Source organism: Acanthaster planci, linkage group LG19 (genome assembly GCF_054643075.1).
Source record: "Acanthaster planci isolate LZ-2023a linkage group LG19, COTS_SCS, whole genome shotgun sequence".
In the NCBI taxonomy this organism is placed as follows: domain Eukaryota; kingdom Metazoa; phylum Echinodermata; class Asteroidea; order Valvatida; family Acanthasteridae; genus Acanthaster; species Acanthaster planci.
This window is the reverse complement of record NC_141795.1, coordinates 7,809,923-7,828,505: the sequence shown is the minus strand read 5'-3', so window position 1 is coordinate 7,828,505 and position 18,583 is coordinate 7,809,923. Positions and strand designations below refer to the sequence as shown.

The following is an 18,583-nucleotide window of genomic DNA, read 5'->3' as shown; positions in this document are numbered from 1 at the left end:
GGTGTTGTGAGCCTAGAAATTTGCCTCGCTAAATTAATTACATGAGACTTTGGGAGAGTCACGAAATCTGAAGACGCCTGGTTCAGGAGGACTGGGTCGCGATTTATTTCAATGGTCAGGACACAATAAAAGAAAAAAAGACTGAAAGTTGGCCGGTGAACCTTAAGTTAAACCCATCTCGTATATTGGTAACAGCCTTAAGAAAAGGGGAAAAATAGTTTTCTCTTGAAGCCCTCTGGGGAAAATAATAAGTTGAATGCAGATGTGACTAAAAGTATACAGGAAAAAAGTGATAACAAGCCAACAAAGTGCCACAAGTAGGCGTGGATTACTAGAGTGAACAATCAGACACACACAACCCAGCTGCGACTGGTAACGAGTGGAAAAGTGCAAATGTGGAAATGCTGAACAGAGTTGTGAGTGATAATGTTACTCTTCAGCAGCGCTCACCAGTCTGAACAGCTAACTGCAGTAGGCTTAGTGCTAACTATGGGGCGATATGGGGTACCAGACAAGGACGCTTGTAAAAGAAAAAGTGTCATATAAAAAATTTAAATCTCCCTTTCACACTGGCATTGCTCATTGTTTAAAAGCGGACGAAAGTTATGAAACATGACAACACAAAATCTTACTGTCTTCCCTTGGTCCTAGGCGTCACAACTCGAAGCCATCCATGTAACTGTATTTAGACTGATTAGTGAGAACAAGCATAAGAGCATGCTCGTCTTTTCGGTCCAATTGCCGCATGAGCCTGAGCCTGCAACTCACGTTTCCCGCGCGCAGGCAGTGAACGGACGTATTTAGGGCGTGATCACTGCTCCCGTCAAATTAGACCGTCCCGTGCCATTGGACGGCGCTGATGAATCCTCTGTCGCCAAACACATATCGCGGCCGCCGACGTGCGTGAAATAATATCGAGGAAAACTGGAGACAGTGAGAAAGAATCCAGCGGTTTGTTTCTTCACCTTTCTCCGCACGTCTCTTGCGAATTGTTCGCGACCGCTCCGTAGCGGAAACGCGGTCGACGTCTCGTGTGTGGCTGTCCGCGAGAGAATCACAGGTAGGTGTCTGTCAATATGCTTTGATCGGTTCAGACTAGAATAAAGACTCCCCGCCTTTCAGGAAATTTTGTTGCAAGTTATAACAAATGACCGAAAAAAGATATTAGGGGTGCATGGAACCGATACGTCTAGTCTGAGTAACCCTAACCGCCTTGGGTGTATGTAAAATCATACTGAAATCGGAGTATTTGAGGCTGTATAGGTTTGTCGTTTAGCACAACTTCCCTTGCCGTTTAAAGGTTCAATCAACACATTGCAGAGGCCGCCTACCCCAGTACTCACATATAACAAGTCTATAGTTCACAAACAATACACTTCGGTGCACTGCATATATAAATGTAGGTCGATGTTAAAGAGAGAATTCAAAATAGGCAAACCTCTCTTGTTTTAGAATTTCATTTTCCAGACTAAGTAGATAGATGCAGAGGGAACTCATTAAGCAATTGGAAGAATGCATTTTGGACTGTTTAAAACAGAATGCCAGATCACGGAAGTCAAATGTCCAAACCTGAAAAAAATGGGTTTCGTTTAAATCTTTTCGAAAATCTGGTAATCGTTTACTCAACTCTTTTCATTTAAACGTTTAAAGGTGTAAATGTCGTACCTTCGGTAGATAGTATTTGCTGGAATGGGGAGGCTTTAAGTGTATCTGGTTTCCAGTCCATACTCGATCTCGCAGGTTTTTTCCGGGTACTCCGGTTTCCTCCTGCTTCTAAGACTGGACCTTGTTCCGAACTCTATAATTTGATGCTGATTAATAAAGGTTATGAATAAACGTATAGTTATTGTTGCAAATAGCCCGAGTAGCTGAAAGCGCTGTAACAAAACAACACCACCCCACTCTCATTCCAGCATGACCGGATGGCTGCAAGATTGACATCTACATGGACGTACATTCTTAGTGATCCTTTAGCATCTTTTCTTCGCCACAGTATTTGTTGCTTTGTCACTGTGGCGAACCGGATTTGGCTGTAGTGTACAGCTAAAAGGTGAGCTAAGCTACAGTGACGTTGCCAGTATTTATCCTATTTAATTCGTTACCCAGGCGGTTCTCTTTATTTTCCCTGGAACATAAAATTTCATTAACCTTTTCTTCGGCAAGAAGATAGTTGCCGTAAAGAAGAAAAGGAAGACTTTAAATTTTTATTTATTTTCAAAGGCAAAGAAGCCATTCAGAAGATTAGCACTCGCTTAATTAATTAAAGCATTACTCTAGGGGAAGTGGCGGATGGTGCTTATTCCCACTGCCAATGAGTTTGCAACGCATTTTGGAAAGCTTTCAATGTTGCCTGTATGTTGAAGTTATATGCCAGCCGTACATAAACTATTCTGACATGCCATTTAGTTACCGACCTGTCCAATATCGAGGTTCGTTTATTTGTGGTGAAGTGTAAACTTAATTAGACTGCACGAAAAACGGCGCGTTGACCCTAAATGCACGTGACAACCAAAGCACCTGATCCTTATGCACACCGCTTCATGTTGCCAATTTCGCAGCATGCCATCATCGCCTGAACGCGAAGCTCCTGTCAATCTTTACCGCGTTGAAGTTAGCGTTCTTCCCAAGATTTTCAGAAAATTTGGGCATAAATTAAATAATCTTTCCAAATTAAAAAGAACCTTTTTGGATTCGAACCACGGATAGCGTAACCCTCTCCCTTATCCACTACACAACGCTGACCAGCTGGACGAGATCCCTTCTTTCCTGTTATGCACACCATCCCAAACAAAAATAGTGAAGCTGTGTAACGTAATCCACGAACTTATTACCGGTTCCCTTCAAATATTTCATTTTACTTCAAAAGCCTCGGTCGGTTGTCCGATCGACTGATCAACGCGAGCACTGTCAGGAAATCCAGATTGGAGTTTCATCAGATTTCACAGTTCCGCACAACGTATCTTGGTCGCTTTGCTGTTGGAACGGGTGTCGGGGTGTCACACACCCCATTGGTTAGTTTTGTAGGGGAAATCATGTTCTGTCGGCAACATTTTAAAAAACGAAGAACGGAAAATAAAAATGAAAAGGAGGGTCTATTGCATCATAAATCCACCCTCTAACTGCGGTGCATTTCGAAGGATTATCTCAAAACTCTGGCCGACATCAGTAATACTACCCTCTACTGTGACCGTTCAACTATTTGTTTAAAACGCAAGGGCGTGCTGGGAAAAACTCCCCCAAAGTCCCCTGTGTTATCAGAGCAAAGAATTTTTGATTAAGATTCCTTGGGAAGAAAACATAAAACAGGTTTTCGATCCTTGAATGCAAACATCTCAACCGGCATTTTCCCCCTCGCATGATCTCAACTGTGATATTTACCGTCTGAAACACGAGAACGTCCACAATTAAGCACTCGTGCGCACGGGGGCAAATTCCATCCCTCTCGCAAGGACAATTTCCGAGAGCGTCGAGTAAAGCCGGTTCGACGTACAAACGGCGTAACTCCAACTGGGCATGTAATCACTATAAGGACCATGGACAGCGATAACTCATAGTCACATCACTGTGCCACTACCAAGAATTTGTTCATACCGACTGGGCCTTCAAGACAAGACAGTGATCAGAAATCATTTCACTGAAGACCTGGGTTTAGCACGGGATATACACTGTTACCTAAAGATCACGGACGTCGTCAAATGAAAGATATAAAATCTCACTTTCGTTTTTGTGTTCATGACACAACCACGGCGTTGCTAGATCGTTTTGCCAATGGGCGGCCGCATGAAATTTGCCGACGTACCATCGCGCAAAACGACTGTTTTCTAGTGTTGTAGTCGAGTCACCAATGTCCGAGTCCCGAGTCTCAAGCCTCGAGTCCAAGTCTCGAGTCACAAACCTCGAGTCCGAGTCACGAGCCACAGTCATGAATAAAGTTTAGGAAATTATTCTAAGTGTATCAAACCCTGGAGGAGAATCCCTGATCAAAGTTGTAAGTTCGCCGTGTGCTGTCTGTTTTGTTTATGCTGATTAACTAGATACATTGCAAAAGCTATGGGTACTTTTTTGCTAATGAAAATCATCCACCACTGATTTAAACTTTCAAATCCAGTATCTTCGTTTCTTTATTTAGGGAATGAAGTGCTAGGTCGGTTTTAAAGTACATTTAAGACGGACTCAGGAGAATACGTGAGCCGAAGATGGGGGAATTTCAAAACCTTACACAGTCGCGCCCAGTGTAGGCCACGGATGTTTTTGAAATTATTTTACACGCGAGCCTGGCTGTTTCGCTAAAAGTGTTCATATTCGCGACTGGTTCTTGAGACTATGAGGCTGAATATGTACGTCTGTACTCGCATAGTCTGATTACCACCTCACAGTTTGTGAATACGGAATATGACACGTCTGGTTGACCCATCGATGGATATTTAGCCGTACATAAATGGGCGAAGTGGAAACTGTGCAACGCGACGACGCTCCACGCGTGCAAATCAGTGATAGCACTGATTTTTCGACGGCGTATACGGTAACAATGTTTAATGAAAATACATGACTCGAGTCACAAGTCACCAATCTCAAGTTCGAGTCATCGTGGTCGAGTCTGAGACATTATCCAATGTGACTTGAGTCGAGTCCAAGTCATGAAAGATGTGACTATACAACACGGCTGTATTCCCCTTCCTACGTCGCGGTTGTCTTCCAGTAGTCGGTAAACTACGGCAGGCCGTAAGGACAAAATTAAGAGATTATTAACAAAAACGTTGGATGCGCCTTTTAAACCAAAATGCAAATACTATTAATGAATACTAGATGAAAATACGACTTTTAAAATTATTCACGGAAAGACACATTTGGGGGAAACCTGCACCAACCAAAGGTGACATTTCTGCACATCTTGCAGGATCGCCAATCATGGACGCAAGACAAATAATACCAAGGGCATTGGCGGGATGACTGAAACTTCAACCAGCAGCGATAGCCATCGATAATGACATAACTTCTCGTGGAAACGTGGGTATATGGAGCAATAGATGACAACAAAATCGATGAAGATTTTGAAGCAACGTGTTTTTGTAGAAATCGATGAAAACATTGTCGCTGACATCGAGAACAGTTATACTCTCTCACAAAATACATGGACTCCCAATATAAGTTTCCACGAACTCTGATCGAGCACTGTGCATGCGTGCGCACACTTGTGGTGCACTTTTTGTTTTCACTTACTGGCGAAAAATTTCTTAATTCACAATTAAGTTGAAAGGTTTCCAGGTACAAATTTCCTCAATCTCACAAGCAAATGGACGGAGATAATTCAAGTAAAACCTCTCAAATCATTAATTCCTCCGAAAAGTAACCTTATCCGACTACACTCTGCTCGTAAACGAGGCTTTTAACTCAAAATGCAGGGTAATTAATATTTATCGCACAATGTGATAAGGGGCACCTCGCTGATAAGGGAGGCTTAAGAGGAGAACGCGTTGAAGTAAGAGGATTCTTCCATTTATAAGCCTATACAAACGTCAAGGTTGCAATGCGGGCGGTTTTCCTTTCAGAACTGATCTTTTCTAAACGGAAAAAGACTAAAAGGAGAGGGAAAAATATTCGAATCCTCTGTTATTCGAACCATGCAGGGACATCCTTCGATATTACTGATCCTTTCCCTTATACGAATACTAACTGCTTCGAGTGGTGTACAACTTAGAAGAGGCTAGCCTTTCGCCTCAGGAAACTTCAATGTTCCATCATCGAAGGAGGCTGGCTTTACGAAAGAACACATATTAGATTCTACATAAGCGATAACTGGTTGATTTGATCTCAAACGTACTTTCTTGAATACGATCGTTTCACAATAGTGCACCTCTAAGAGTTTACCAATTTTTATGTACGTTTCGATGTTTCCACAAGAAGTTGATATCAGTGACCAGTTAGCCTAAATGACCACTTTGACCTTCGGTTGCTGAACTGGTGTGCCTGTTAATTAAAATTGACGTAGGTTCCCGTGTTTAGAAAAAATGTTTGGCACCCCACATGCGCATCAGCTATTCTTTAAAATAAAGCATACTCCCTGAGTCCTGAACAAAATCAGATCAAGTCGTCTGTCATGGCTTTTCAGGTTCGTCTGCAATGGAAATCTCGAGCTCTGTCCATAGCTCTCGGGAAGAGCTTGGAATAGTGACGTTGCATGTCTCAAGATCTGTTGTCTATGACACCGACTCACCCCGGTCGACCGGGTGTGCGCACTTTCTTCGTCCAAGTCCTGGACAAAACAGGATCTGCTTGTTTACATCGCGGCGGAAAAAAACTTTCATATTCCTCTCCGCTTGCAGAGGCTTGTGGCAACATCCGACTACAAACAGACCGGATTACATGTGAAGTTCTGAACAGCTCTGCCACGGAAAGAGAAAACATGGTTTACAGCTGAATTCGCCCATTCATACTACTGCGACATAAACAAAACCCAACATAAAAAACTTGCAGACAGAATACATTTCAACTTCCCCCATCTGTGAGGATTTCAAATATTGTCGAGAGCCTAGCTCCACTGACAACAGCAAAGGGAACATTCAGATGGCTAACATTTTGCGGTGCCTACTTTCTCCAAATAACATGTTACGTTCTCAAATGACATGCTGGATGCGTTAAGGCTAACTTATTTCCTTGACGTCAAAATTATAGAACGCGTGTACATTGTTTTCTGTAACTTACATTCTGAGTCGACAAACCGCGTTTTCTTGGGTATTACGTCTTTGTCTGACTGCTTCGTCGTTTCTGTCATGGAATATCATTATCATAAATAAATTGGTTCCCTTTCTTCTGTAACATAAAATATCGCGCAGCATACCGCTTTCTGGTATCACGCGCGCGTAAATGGGCCCTTATGTACAAAAAACCGATCCTTCTTTATACCACAGTTAAACCCTCATTAGGATTTGCTTTGAGCCTCAAGCTGGACCAAGAGAGGGCGCAATTTTATCAGCAACGGAGGCTCCCTTGGTCGAAACTGAACTTCGCTGGTTCACGCACGACTATGAAATGCACGCGTTACGGTCGCATCGCTACCAACGTAAGGAACACTCCCAACCACTCCTCAACCGAAGAGGGGGTGCTTCTGCTCGAGGCAGATACTGACCATGGGAAGACATTTTACGTTTGATTGTGCAAATTGGTGATCTCCATGTCACAAAACAGACTGTTTCTCGCGAAAAAGAGGAATCGCGGCGAAACTATTGACGTGCGGGTGAAAAGGGCCGGTTTCGCTTCCAGTGAAGTACGAGTCACGATAAAGACATGATTCATACGCGCTCTCATCGTCACTGTTTACGTACCGGTTGCTCCTCATGCACGACCGAATCATATTTCTCTATTATTAACCGATAGCGGGGGAAGTTGATTTTCGCCGAATGCTTACCAAATAAACATGATCCAGATCCGTCGCCTCCCCCCGAATGACAGCATCTGCAAATGACGGCTTACTGTACGCGTCTGTCATGAGGTCTCCATTAGCTACGAGCGTCGAATGTCGGTGCATTATTAACAGTTCGCCAAGCGGTTATCAAATTGATTTCCTGGATAGCGGCGCTGGAAATCTTTGAAAACCACAAGGAGCGTGAATTTTGCAGGGTTGACGTGCGAAGAAGTTACAAGTTGGACTAAGTCAGGACAAGTTAGAATCCCCCTTCCGCTAAAAAAGGGTATTTTTCTTGACTTGTAAATACCATGCAAACAACAATTTTGGGGACATATTCCCTATCCTTTGAAAGCCCGTAAAAAGCCCTCAAATTTTTACAACATTCCTGAGAAAGCCCATGAAGATTATAAAAAGAAATCCTTATTATCTTACCCTCCCCGAAAAATTTATCTTTTCCCCGAAAATTTGGTTCTTAGTTCGCCCTTTCTCTCATCCGTGACTTTATGACGTTGTAGGGACAATCCGAGAGAGCTAGTGAATAGGTCCGTATTATGACTAGAGACGTCTCTCTGGTAATGTTTATGTCACAAACACGACAGTTCTCCCAATGCTTCCTCCGTTCCCAGATTTTAAGCGACGCAGGAGACGTAAAGATAAACAACTTGCTTTATAAGACGATCCACTGTTTTGTTTTATTCGTGTAAACGCGTCAGTCGTATCAGTGCTGCAACATACATTAGGCAGAGAACTTTCATCACGTTTCGAATTTGCAGACTGGGCGACACATAAACAATTAAGCTCCAAGCTTATTACCCAGATTTGTGCTTTCATCCTAGTTTGACTTCGGCTTTAACTTCACATTTTCTTGGATAGTCATCATTTCCTAACAGTTTATCCGACTCAACAGAGAACGTGCACAAAGCAGGTCATAAGACTAACAATGTCTGATAAACATGCGGCAATTAAGCGGTAAAACAACTTAAAATAAAAACGCCCGAGTAAAGAATATAATAATTCGTTAAAACCTCTTTATCCTTAAAAAAGGGATGTTTTAATATCACAGTCGCATGACATGACATTGTTTAGTGAAACACATCAATCCCCGCTTCACAAAAGAACAAAAACTTCGGCGTCTAAGACGAATATTCACCCTGCTTACACCAATTGTACACCATATATAGCGGTAATGGGCGTCTGTAGGAAAATTACCAACATAGCTGTCTGGAGCCGAGCAATATTCACGCATTCCCCAAGCAGATTGAGGTTGGCATTTCAAGCAAGCTTGGCAAGTCTTCGAACATCCGCGCATAATTCTTCTATTTGCTGCCCCAGAAAAACATGTTGTGACTGATTACCCCGTCATGATGAAGTGTATTCCAAGTCGCTGCAACTTGCTTCGGAATTTCTTGAGTTGAAATTCCACAGGACTTTCTTATCGTGTCTCTCTCATTATTGGAAGCTCTGATTTAGCAGAACGAAATTACCTTCCAGCATTTCGCCGAACCTTCCACCGCTTACATAGTTACATGTACTTCATTATCCATAGTCATGCGTTTGGGGCGTTTGGGCTGCGTGCAGTGGTGTTCCCTCAACGGTTACAAAGAGAGAGTCTGTGCCGACACTGGACTGCCATATTAGGCAGTTTGCGCGCTAATATCGCTGTATAATTTGCTTTAAATATAATTTGTGAACTGCGCACCTCACAGCAACAGACCTGCAGTTGTACTATAGATTACTTGCCCTAATCATGATGCGCGTGAATCCTCACCAAATGGGTGCATTATTTTCAGAAACTTCCGTGAGGCAGCCATGACTTAGGGATGAGCTTGTGTGCTGTATCAAACAAGGGAGACTGTGAGGACGTGTTTGAACCCGATTCTCAACGTGCAAGCTATGGATGCTCCATAAATAATTCGCTTGTCACCCGGCGCAGCGCCCGAACAGGGCGCTGGGAAGGGCTGATGGCCTTGCACAGATTTTCGAGACGGAAAGGTTCAACGACACGGAATCACAGGTAACGACGCGCAAGGCATGCATTGTGGGTAAATTTCTGCCAGGTGCGCCAGCTCGCTCAGTGCGTTACACGAGCAGCAGTGATATCACCCACAGACATATTAACGCATAGACCGCCAGTCTTGCGCGGATAACTGTGATTTTGAAAAGTATGGGCAAACAATGGGCGGAACGGCGCATGACAGCGCGTTCAGTGCGCAGTACGCGCAATGCACTTATATTTTTCCTGTACTTGTTTACATGTGCTTCCAAATACGTTCACCTTTTTTGCTCTTCGGTACTGCTATCTCTTCTTTCCAACTGTTGCAACCGCATTGTTTTGAATCGCCATGGGCCAGATTAAGTAAATAGAGGGGATTTTTTGCAATACAAAAATGGCTTCTTGGAATTTTATGGCTAGAATTCTTCAACTGTGCGTAAATTCCCTATACAGGGGGGGTGAATTTGCCCATAGTTTTGAGTTTAGTCGGGCGCTGCTCAGATCACGAAAAACCCCTGTAGTTTTGAATAAAGCCTTCGTTCCCATGTTGCGATTTTGCCGCGTCATGTTGGTTCCCTCCATGCCTTACAACTTGGCCAACGAGACGTCCTCGCTAGTCCTCTCTCGTTCTGGAGATCTTTTCACAACCGGGACCAGCGGTATGCGCTTAGGTCTCAGAAATAGAATGTAATTGTTGTAGAAAGTGCCCCCTTAAATTATTTGGATCCGCCCTATCATAGGTGCTTTTTCTCAAAAAAGGAGGAAACAAAAAGTCGTATATATTCATTCTAGATCTCTGCTGCAGGAAGTCCCGTAAACACCGTGCTTGCAGCTCAATGATCCGTACATATTTGCCAATGAAAAACACGTTCAATCACGGGGCACATACAAAAAGACACTACTCGTTTTGAAGGATACTTGTGTTAACCTGGTTTTCTCGCCGGCGAAGAGCTACGAGGTCACGGATACGGTTCTGATGTCGCTTTCTTCCTGTATCGTGTTTCTCACTCCCTTTTCCCGTAATTTCCTGCTTCGTCTCAAGAACCGTACTCACATCGCATTCTCGTATTACCCAGCAAAATACAACGACTTGTCTGGAAACTTTTAAAAAGAAAGGGAAACTTGTTTCTGCATGGGTGTTGCCGTCATCAAAGTCCTCGAGCCAAAAAAATAAAAAAATCCCGCTGCTGTACGTTTCGGCTGCTTTTCTTACACGTTTAAGAAAAACGTGCACAACTTATTGACCCAGAGGAACGAGGACGCACACTCCGCGACACTGAGAGCAAACACACAAGTCTTGGTTTGACACATTTTGTGAGTGAGTGAACAACGGAGGCTTTCACAAACTAACTTAAAGGAATGCTTGCCCAATTCCAAACTAAAGTGTGATTTCATGACTGGGGCTTTCACGAAGGAACACACTGGCTCTAAGCAAGTATGGCATCTACGATTAAGAAGAAAATACATGCAACATTTGACACAAACTAACGAGTCGTATACATGTTGAATTATTAGCATTCGACTAACTAAAAAATCATTCTTACTTTGGAAATTAACAGCAACGTTGTAGTCGAGACCATCACAAGACCAGACGCAAGACCAGACACAAGTAACAGGATGAACAATGCTTTTGTTGCAGTTCATTTGAATAGCTTGTGGCTTAAATTCAGACTGGAGGTCTTGTGTTGGTCTTGTGCTGGTCTTAAGTCGTCTTGACTACAACACTGATTAACAGAGGTTTTATTTCTTGCATGTCATGAGGCTTAGTGAATCGTAAAATGACACGAATTGTACACTCCCTGCCCAAGGTGTGCACAAAAGGTACCACTTGGCTTTAGTGCGTGGTGGCGTAGACGGCATTTCCAACGCACAGAATGCGCGTTGCAACAATCAGTATGCGCAATGGGCAGAAAAATACAAGGCAACCTTTATTAAACTAAGAAAATCTGTGACGAAAATTCGAAAATCCCATCTTCTACTGCATTGGTTATTCTTCTCAATGTTCTAATAACCGATAGCTTCATGTATCCATCGCGCGCTCCGGTTACTTTCATAACGAGTTTGCGTTGTTGTTTTTTTCTTGCTCGACTAAAACCTTTGAAGCACATTGCAAATTCGTGACACGACAGCAGGGTTCATTAGCAATCGAAGAATTCAGTGTTCGAGAGGGCTCCGGTAGAGGCTTCTGTACAGTGCAGGAAGAACAGGTGATGTTTTGTACAAAACAACCCATCTGGTATGGCAATAACTGAGATCGTGGATCACTCTCGGTGCATCTTTCAAATTTTCAGAGTAATTGCTGTCTCCACAATGATACACAGATTGAAAATATGGCTCAAATTTCTCCGAAAATGTGTTTCGATCGAACGGCAAAATAGAGATAAATCCTCATCAGTGAATCGCTTCAATCTGTCCATCTGGCGACTTAACCAATCTATAATAAATAGAAAAAATCAACTTCTGCAAGCGTCAGAAACAGTAGTTGAAGGCTCTGAGTATTGTGCTCTCCAGACATTAACAGAAGGATATTTTACTTCGACTTTTTTTTCACTCTTTGGAGTGTTTTCTGCCCATTAACCGGTTTAATTAAATCAGAATGTTCACTGAATTCCAATGGGAGATGACTGGCGCGACAAAAAACACTGACGACAACAAAGTCACTTCAGAGACAAACAGTCCTGAGCACCAAGAATTACTGCAACAATAGCACTGCTTGCAGCCAGTGGCGTATCCAGCTTTTGGTGTGGGGGATGCAAAACAAAATGCGGCTTCGGGCTCATTCAACATGATGTTTGGGAAGGGAAAACTACCAAAAGCACTTACTCGTGGTCCCGAATCCCTGTTTTTATTTTATTTTTTTATGTTTTTTATGATTACTTTTAGGGTTTTGGTGCTAACATTTGATAAATAAATATACCGATTACTTTCTTATCTATGACGTATTCTTTGTTTCCCGCCTGGATACGCCGCTGCCTCAATACGGGTGATTTACAATAGTACAATTCCAAAAGTTTGCATAGCGTTGACCAATCACTACGCCCTAAATCTGTCGACCCAATGCGCATTTGGAAAGGGTTGACAGATTTCGTGCGTTGTGATTGGCCAACGCGTTGCAGCTATTGGAATTGCACTATTGTCTGCATTGTATTGTAGCAATAACAACGTATGGTGGCAATAACAACAGAGAAATAGAAGCACTCAGTAACCAAACCGAGCCGCGATGCAGTCAGGAACGGATCCAAGAAATTTTTCCAGAGGGGAAGGGGCTTATGGGGTTGATACCCACTGTAGGTCACGTGATTTAGCGGGCGCAATCCGTCTATATTTCTGCGCTAACGGCAGACCTGCCATCAGATAGACATTGTCAGGAATTGACATTGTCAAGAACATATAACCACAGGAAATACTGTTATGAAACCTGTTAACAGGCCCCTACATATCTTCCCCATGTTTGGGCCATAAATATGCTCGAGTCCGTGCTTACAACATAACTGCCGACCGTACAGCGATCGACATTTTACTAGGAGTGTTGTGTTCAAGGGGGACAGTTCGAGGCAAGTCGGTGACACTATTCGACATTATTATTCGCTGACATTATCTGATTGCCTTATGAAACGCAATACACTCATCCTCAAAGGATTAATTATTCTTCCTTCGAGCTCTTTTTGAGCCGTCCGTCTTCTCCAGAAGTAGGTCGCTGGATTAAGGGGGGAATATTAAACTAGCATTTGCCGCGAGGGCTTGACGTAGCGAGTTGTTTTCATCGTACCCGTTCTTAATACATTGCAAAACACTGAAATCCTGCCCAGCTACCTCCACAACGGTCTTCGGCAAGCGAATGGATCAAGTCAGTAAATTCAAGCGACTCAGATTGCATGTAAGCCTTGTCCTTTTTAGAGATTCTGTTATCCGTCGGATCTCGCTTTTGGGCTAGGCAGCTTTGATTGAGTTTACGTCGGGCTTCAGAGCGACAGAGTCAGGCAAAAGTAGCGACGTGCACTCTCTGAGGAGGATTTCGATTTAAAATCGCGCAAACAGATGGATAGTGCGCAAGGGTCGAGAGGTAAGAAGTGTACTTACATCTGTTTTCACAGATGTTTGCGCTCATGCGTCACGGAATGGTGACGTGACTGAATTCATTTGCCGTGAACAACAGTCAAATTGTTCATTCCTTTTCATTTTGCGTCACTTATGGCCCCGGGGCTTGGCAAAGAGCAGCTACACTATTAAACCAGACAGAAAAAAATGTACTCGTTGAAAAGTTCCTGCTCGAAAATATTTTTAATTTGAATTATGAGGGCTTTGATTTGATCTATTCTATTTTCCGCAGTGAATTTAATTCGGCCAAAAAATAAAAACAAGCACATTGAAAAGAAAATAGTAAAAAAGTATACTATATCAAATGCATCATAAAAAGTGAGGCAAAATTGATAGGCAAGAACGAAGGACGCAATGTGGAATGATGGAGTATGTGGAAAAACCGCACCGTTGGGTTTAACGGGCGCAGGCGTGGTACTTACCTCTGGAACAAGCGTGTAACAACACATCTTTCGTAAAGACCATTCAACCTTTCAACAAAGAATGGTAATCCACTGACATCATGCCAAAAACTTCATTTCTTATTTTACTAACAATCAAATCAACCAGGATGTTTGGGGTGGAGCTTTTTCCTAAACGAATGCATGTAATTTTATACGGCACAGAATTCTCCAACACTCTCAAGAAAGATGATAATCCCGTCGTCATCGAATTTGCCGACAGACAGTGTGAACAATGCATGAGTGTAATGGTAGTCTGATTACCCGACCTAACACTTTCGTGATCCTCCTCCCTTCCTTCCTCGTTCCTTCTCCATTGTTGCTGATATCACTATTATTTTGCCGACAAAACTGACTTATGGGGAATGTTACACTTTTAACTCCTAGCGACGTCTGTACGTGTCTAAAGTGTTGGCGCTGTCAAATCCTTATAAAAAGCAACCGTACTCTGCTGCCTGCTAAATATGCCACTGGTTTTAGAAAACATCGTATTCAACATCGTTGCCACGAGCCTAATGCATCCTTTCATCGATGTTCACTGCTTGCTTGCTGTTCATGAAACACACTGACCTCCTTGCCTGCAACCTCCCATAAAATGCCCCTTTTCACTTTCCTTCTTCATACACTCTTCATGCACAGGTCTATCTTCAACGAGTTACCACTTTTTTCTCGCCTCCGGAGTGCCCATCCTAACAATCCAGCAGCCACACTCCATTTGACTCGGCAAACATTGCCTCTTGACTCACCGGTACGTCAGCGTGAACCGAGCCGAGGAGTCCATCTCTCTTATTCTCTCTCTCTCTCTCTCTCTCTCTCTCTCTCTCTCTCTCTCTCTCTCTCTTTTGGTTACTGAATCAAAAGTCACAGAATGTAACAAATTGACCCTTAATTTTACGCAGAAATCAATGTCACAGGACGAAATAAAGAAGTCGCAATCATTACTTTTCAATAATGTGTATGCATAGCCAGTAAATATGGCATCCTTATACAGAAACCATCATGCACATCCTTTTGACAAAACAGGTGTTCACTTTGTCATTGGCTGTTTAAAATGTTGTCCTTTCATGGGTCATTTTTGCTTGGTGAAGAGTGCTTTTATGTGTGCCTTTTGATTCAGTAACCAAGATGCTGTGCGTCTCAATTTCTTCTTTGTTATAAAGATAATCACTTGCTTTTGGGCATGTGATTAGTAATGGTATTGCAGCATACCTGTGTACAAAAATTGTTTATTTCTATGGAATGAATTTGTACGTGTGGCCTTTGACAGAAGTGGCAAGTTTCTTTTATGGCCAGTGTAATTATCCTTCATTTTTCGGGTGTTGATGCAGAGCTGTAATAGGCCTTTTTGATAATTTTTTGGGTGCAAACGTGAATGCATTTGCAACCATATTACACCACCACTGACGCCAGGCCCCTGTTTTGTGTCCCTCAGTCCTTGTGCATAATTAAGTCTACAGTGGTCGGATAATGGGACTTGAATCTAAATTGGAAAACGAATGTACTGTAATTTAAATGTATTATTTGCCGTGAGGGATGCTACTTTGGGGATCAATTTCGATTTGTATCATTGCTCAATGCCTTAAGAAAAATCGAGGTTACTGGAACAACTAATGATACGCCAAATGTCCTGATTTAAAGTTGTCCGTTTCCCCTTTTCTTTAACGTAGGCTCCGACGTCATGGAGTCAGACGATTCGTTCGACGACCATTTAGCTTACACGTCCCTGGTGTTGGAAAACAAAACCCTGGACGAACTATTAGCCAGTCTGAATTTCACTTCCCTGGGCGAGTTCATCGACTTTTACGGGGTGGAGCTAGAACCCATCGCCTACGATTTGTCCGCCGAAGCCGACGCTGGTCTCATCACGTCCTACACCGTGATTTTCCTGTTGGCGCTGGTAGGCAACATCCTTGTGGTCTTTGCGGTGGTGCACAAGCGCAGCATGCGCACCGTCATCAACGCGTTCATCGTGTCCCTGGCGACCTCTGACCTGCTGATCACGCTCTTCTGTATTCCGTTCACGCTCGTGGAAATCATCACAGTGGACTGGGTGCTGGGCACCTACATGTGTAAGCTCCTCAACTACATCACCATGGTGGCAGTTGTGTCCAGCGTATTGACCCTGACCACCATTGCAGTCGAGCGCCACCACGCGATTTGCTACCCCCTACGAGCCCGCATCATTCAGACGCCCAGGCGAGCAGCCATCTTAATCGCTGGGCTCTGGGTGTCCTCCATGCTGCTCGTCTCCCCGTTGCTGTTCGTCCATAAGGTGATTCTGAAGGAAGACCCCCTCATTGCCACCACTTACAAGTTTTGCAGGGAAGCGTGGCCCCACCCCGAGCAGAAGAAGGCCTTCACCCTGCTCCTGGTCTTGTTCGTGTACGTCATCCCCGTCCTGACCATGACTGTCCTGTATCTCCGGGTGGTACATCGGCTGTGGATTCGCAAGGCCATCTCGCCTCTGGAGGCACAGGGGAGCCAGGCCAACGCTTCGTCCCTGCGCAACAAGAGGCGCGCCACCAAGATGCTGATCGTGGTGGTCATCCTCTTCGCCGTCTGCTGGCTGCCCTTCCACGTTGTCAGCATCATCCGGGACTTCTCCCACATGCGGGACAGCGAGCGCAACCGGCTCATGCTGGCCATCGTCCAGCTCATCGGCTTCAGCAACAGTTTCAACAACCCCATCGTGTACGCCTTCCTCAACGAGAACTTCAAGCGCACCTTCCGGAAGACGCTCTGCGTCCGGCCCCAGACAAATACGGCCAAGAAGAAAGCAAAGAAGTCGACCACTCACCTCGTCAGCCCGTATGCCGTCCAAACAACGTTGTAACTCGTTGCGAACTGTTCGCAGAGCATCATCATGTATAGTTTCAGTAGGCCTACGGATTTATTTTCTTAAAAGATATATTGATTGCAGAGGAATAAATGTTTTGGTAATGCTGTGAAAGAAAGGCAAATGAACATTCGAGTGCCTTCACATTTCCGCATTCAAAGTTACTGGAAAACCGAAAGCGTTGTTGAGATTTATCAGGTTGGAAGCACCCGTGTTTATGTGTTGTTTATCGGTGTCTTTATTCAGTATAATTCATGTATTTTGGTCATGTCAGTTTGGCTGCTTTGAGCAGAATCACCCCCTCGTCAGATGAAAATAGCCAAATTGGTCGAGAGGTTCATTTTGTTGGTAGCAACGCGAACGTATATGGCGTGCATTTCCCAGTCGTTTGTGAACCAGCGAAGCCCCCGTTGTGAACCAGTAGCCCCCGTTGCTAAGACAATTGCACCCTCTCTTGGTCCAGCTCGGGGCTTATAACACCCAAGTAAAATTTTAAAAAGAGAACTTGAATTAATTACGTCTAGCTCAAACGTCGAACCCCGCATTAGTCGTTGATATAACACGCCAAGTGACCGTCGTTAGAATATATGTTTTACCGACAAAACGGTTGGTTTTAAAGTACATTCCTCAATGTAACTGAGGAATTATTATTTCAGTAGTTTAATCCTTATATCATGTGTATCTTAGCCACGTGTGTGTAAGTGTTGCTGACGTTTGGACAGTGCAAGTCCTTAGATATGCATGTGTGTAAAATTTGTCTGAAAAAAGGGAAAAGTAAGATATTTTCAGGGCTCGTTATATCATATTCTATAAGAAAATGTCAAAGAAAGAAAATTATGGCGTTTTGTTTCGAATAAATTCTGCTGGCATTAGCATACAAACATTTTTTTAAAATGTCAAGGACTTTGTGGAGAGTTTGCGATCGGAACTGTTTATGGAGAGAGTTGCGACGTGAGTGTCTCAGTTGTCGGAAATAAAATGGGTAGATTATGCGTCAGTGGGTGTGGACACAGTAACTGTTTACTGTACAATGCAAATAATGAACAGCCATTTTGGATCCAAAGTCTGAAGTTGACACTTTTCTCTCTATACAGCTCTGTATGTGATATTGTTAGGGCGCCACCATTGCGGCTTTTTATGCGGTTTCCGACAGTCGGCTATCCGTCTCCGTTTCTGGGCACGTCTCTAAAACACAATCTATGAATGTTGACCTGCAGTGCTCGGATTAAATAGAATAAATTATTAGTATTTGCTGTACAAGTGTTTCAGTGGCAATATCGAAGTAATTATCCGCCTTGAAAAGCACCCCTCATCGATTCTAAAGAACCATGCTGGAGGGGAGTGTGCGTTTCAAGTTGTTGGTAGCGACGCGGACGCAACATATGCATTCCGCATGAATCTGAATCTGCTTGCCCTGAAGAAGGGGCTCAGCTACCGAAAGCTCGGCAATCACGTATTTCAGAGTACTGATTTGATATTATATTCTTGTCGATATTCTGATCATACATGCATTCCGTCGTAGTCGTTCGTGAACTAGCGAAGTGCAGTTCCGGTCAAAGTAGCCTTCGTTGCTGTGAAAATCACACCCTCTCTCTCTTGGTCCCACTCACCTACAGAAAAAAAACTCGCGTCCTGCTCGGGGCCAAAAGAGCATTTGACTTCACAGTTCAGTCAAATGCTCTTTTGGCCCCGAGCAGGACGCGAGTTGTTTTTTCTGTAGGAGTTAAAAATCAAACAAAAAAATCAAGCCTTTGACCAAACTCGGTGTGTTAAAACAGCTTATCATTTGCGGTACACGGTGCAAGATCTTT

General features: G+C 43.5%; 1 protein-coding gene across 4 annotated transcripts; it reads left to right on the top strand.

Moving 5' to 3' along the window:
- The first annotated feature begins 35 nt into the window (after positions 1–35).
- Positions 36–18,032, top strand: LOC110977519 (QRFP-like peptide receptor). 4 transcript variants are annotated; one of them, XM_022231745.2, is made up of 4 exons: positions 36–1,060; positions 1,914–2,050; positions 14,576–14,684; positions 15,604–18,032. In XM_022231745.2, the coding sequence occupies exon 4, from the start codon at positions 15,615–15,617 to the stop codon at positions 16,767–16,769; it is 1,155 nt and encodes a 384-aa protein (XP_022087437.2). In that variant the 5' UTR covers positions 36–1,060; positions 1,914–2,050; positions 14,576–14,684; positions 15,604–15,614; the 3' UTR covers positions 16,770–18,032. The 4 variants fall into 4 exon arrangements, with proteins under 4 accessions (XP_022087437.2, XP_022087438.2, XP_022087440.2 ...); XM_022231746.2 differs by lacking the exon at positions 1,914–2,050; XM_022231748.2 differs by lacking the exons at positions 1,914–2,050; positions 14,576–14,684.
- Positions 18,033–18,583: the final 551 nt, after the last annotated feature.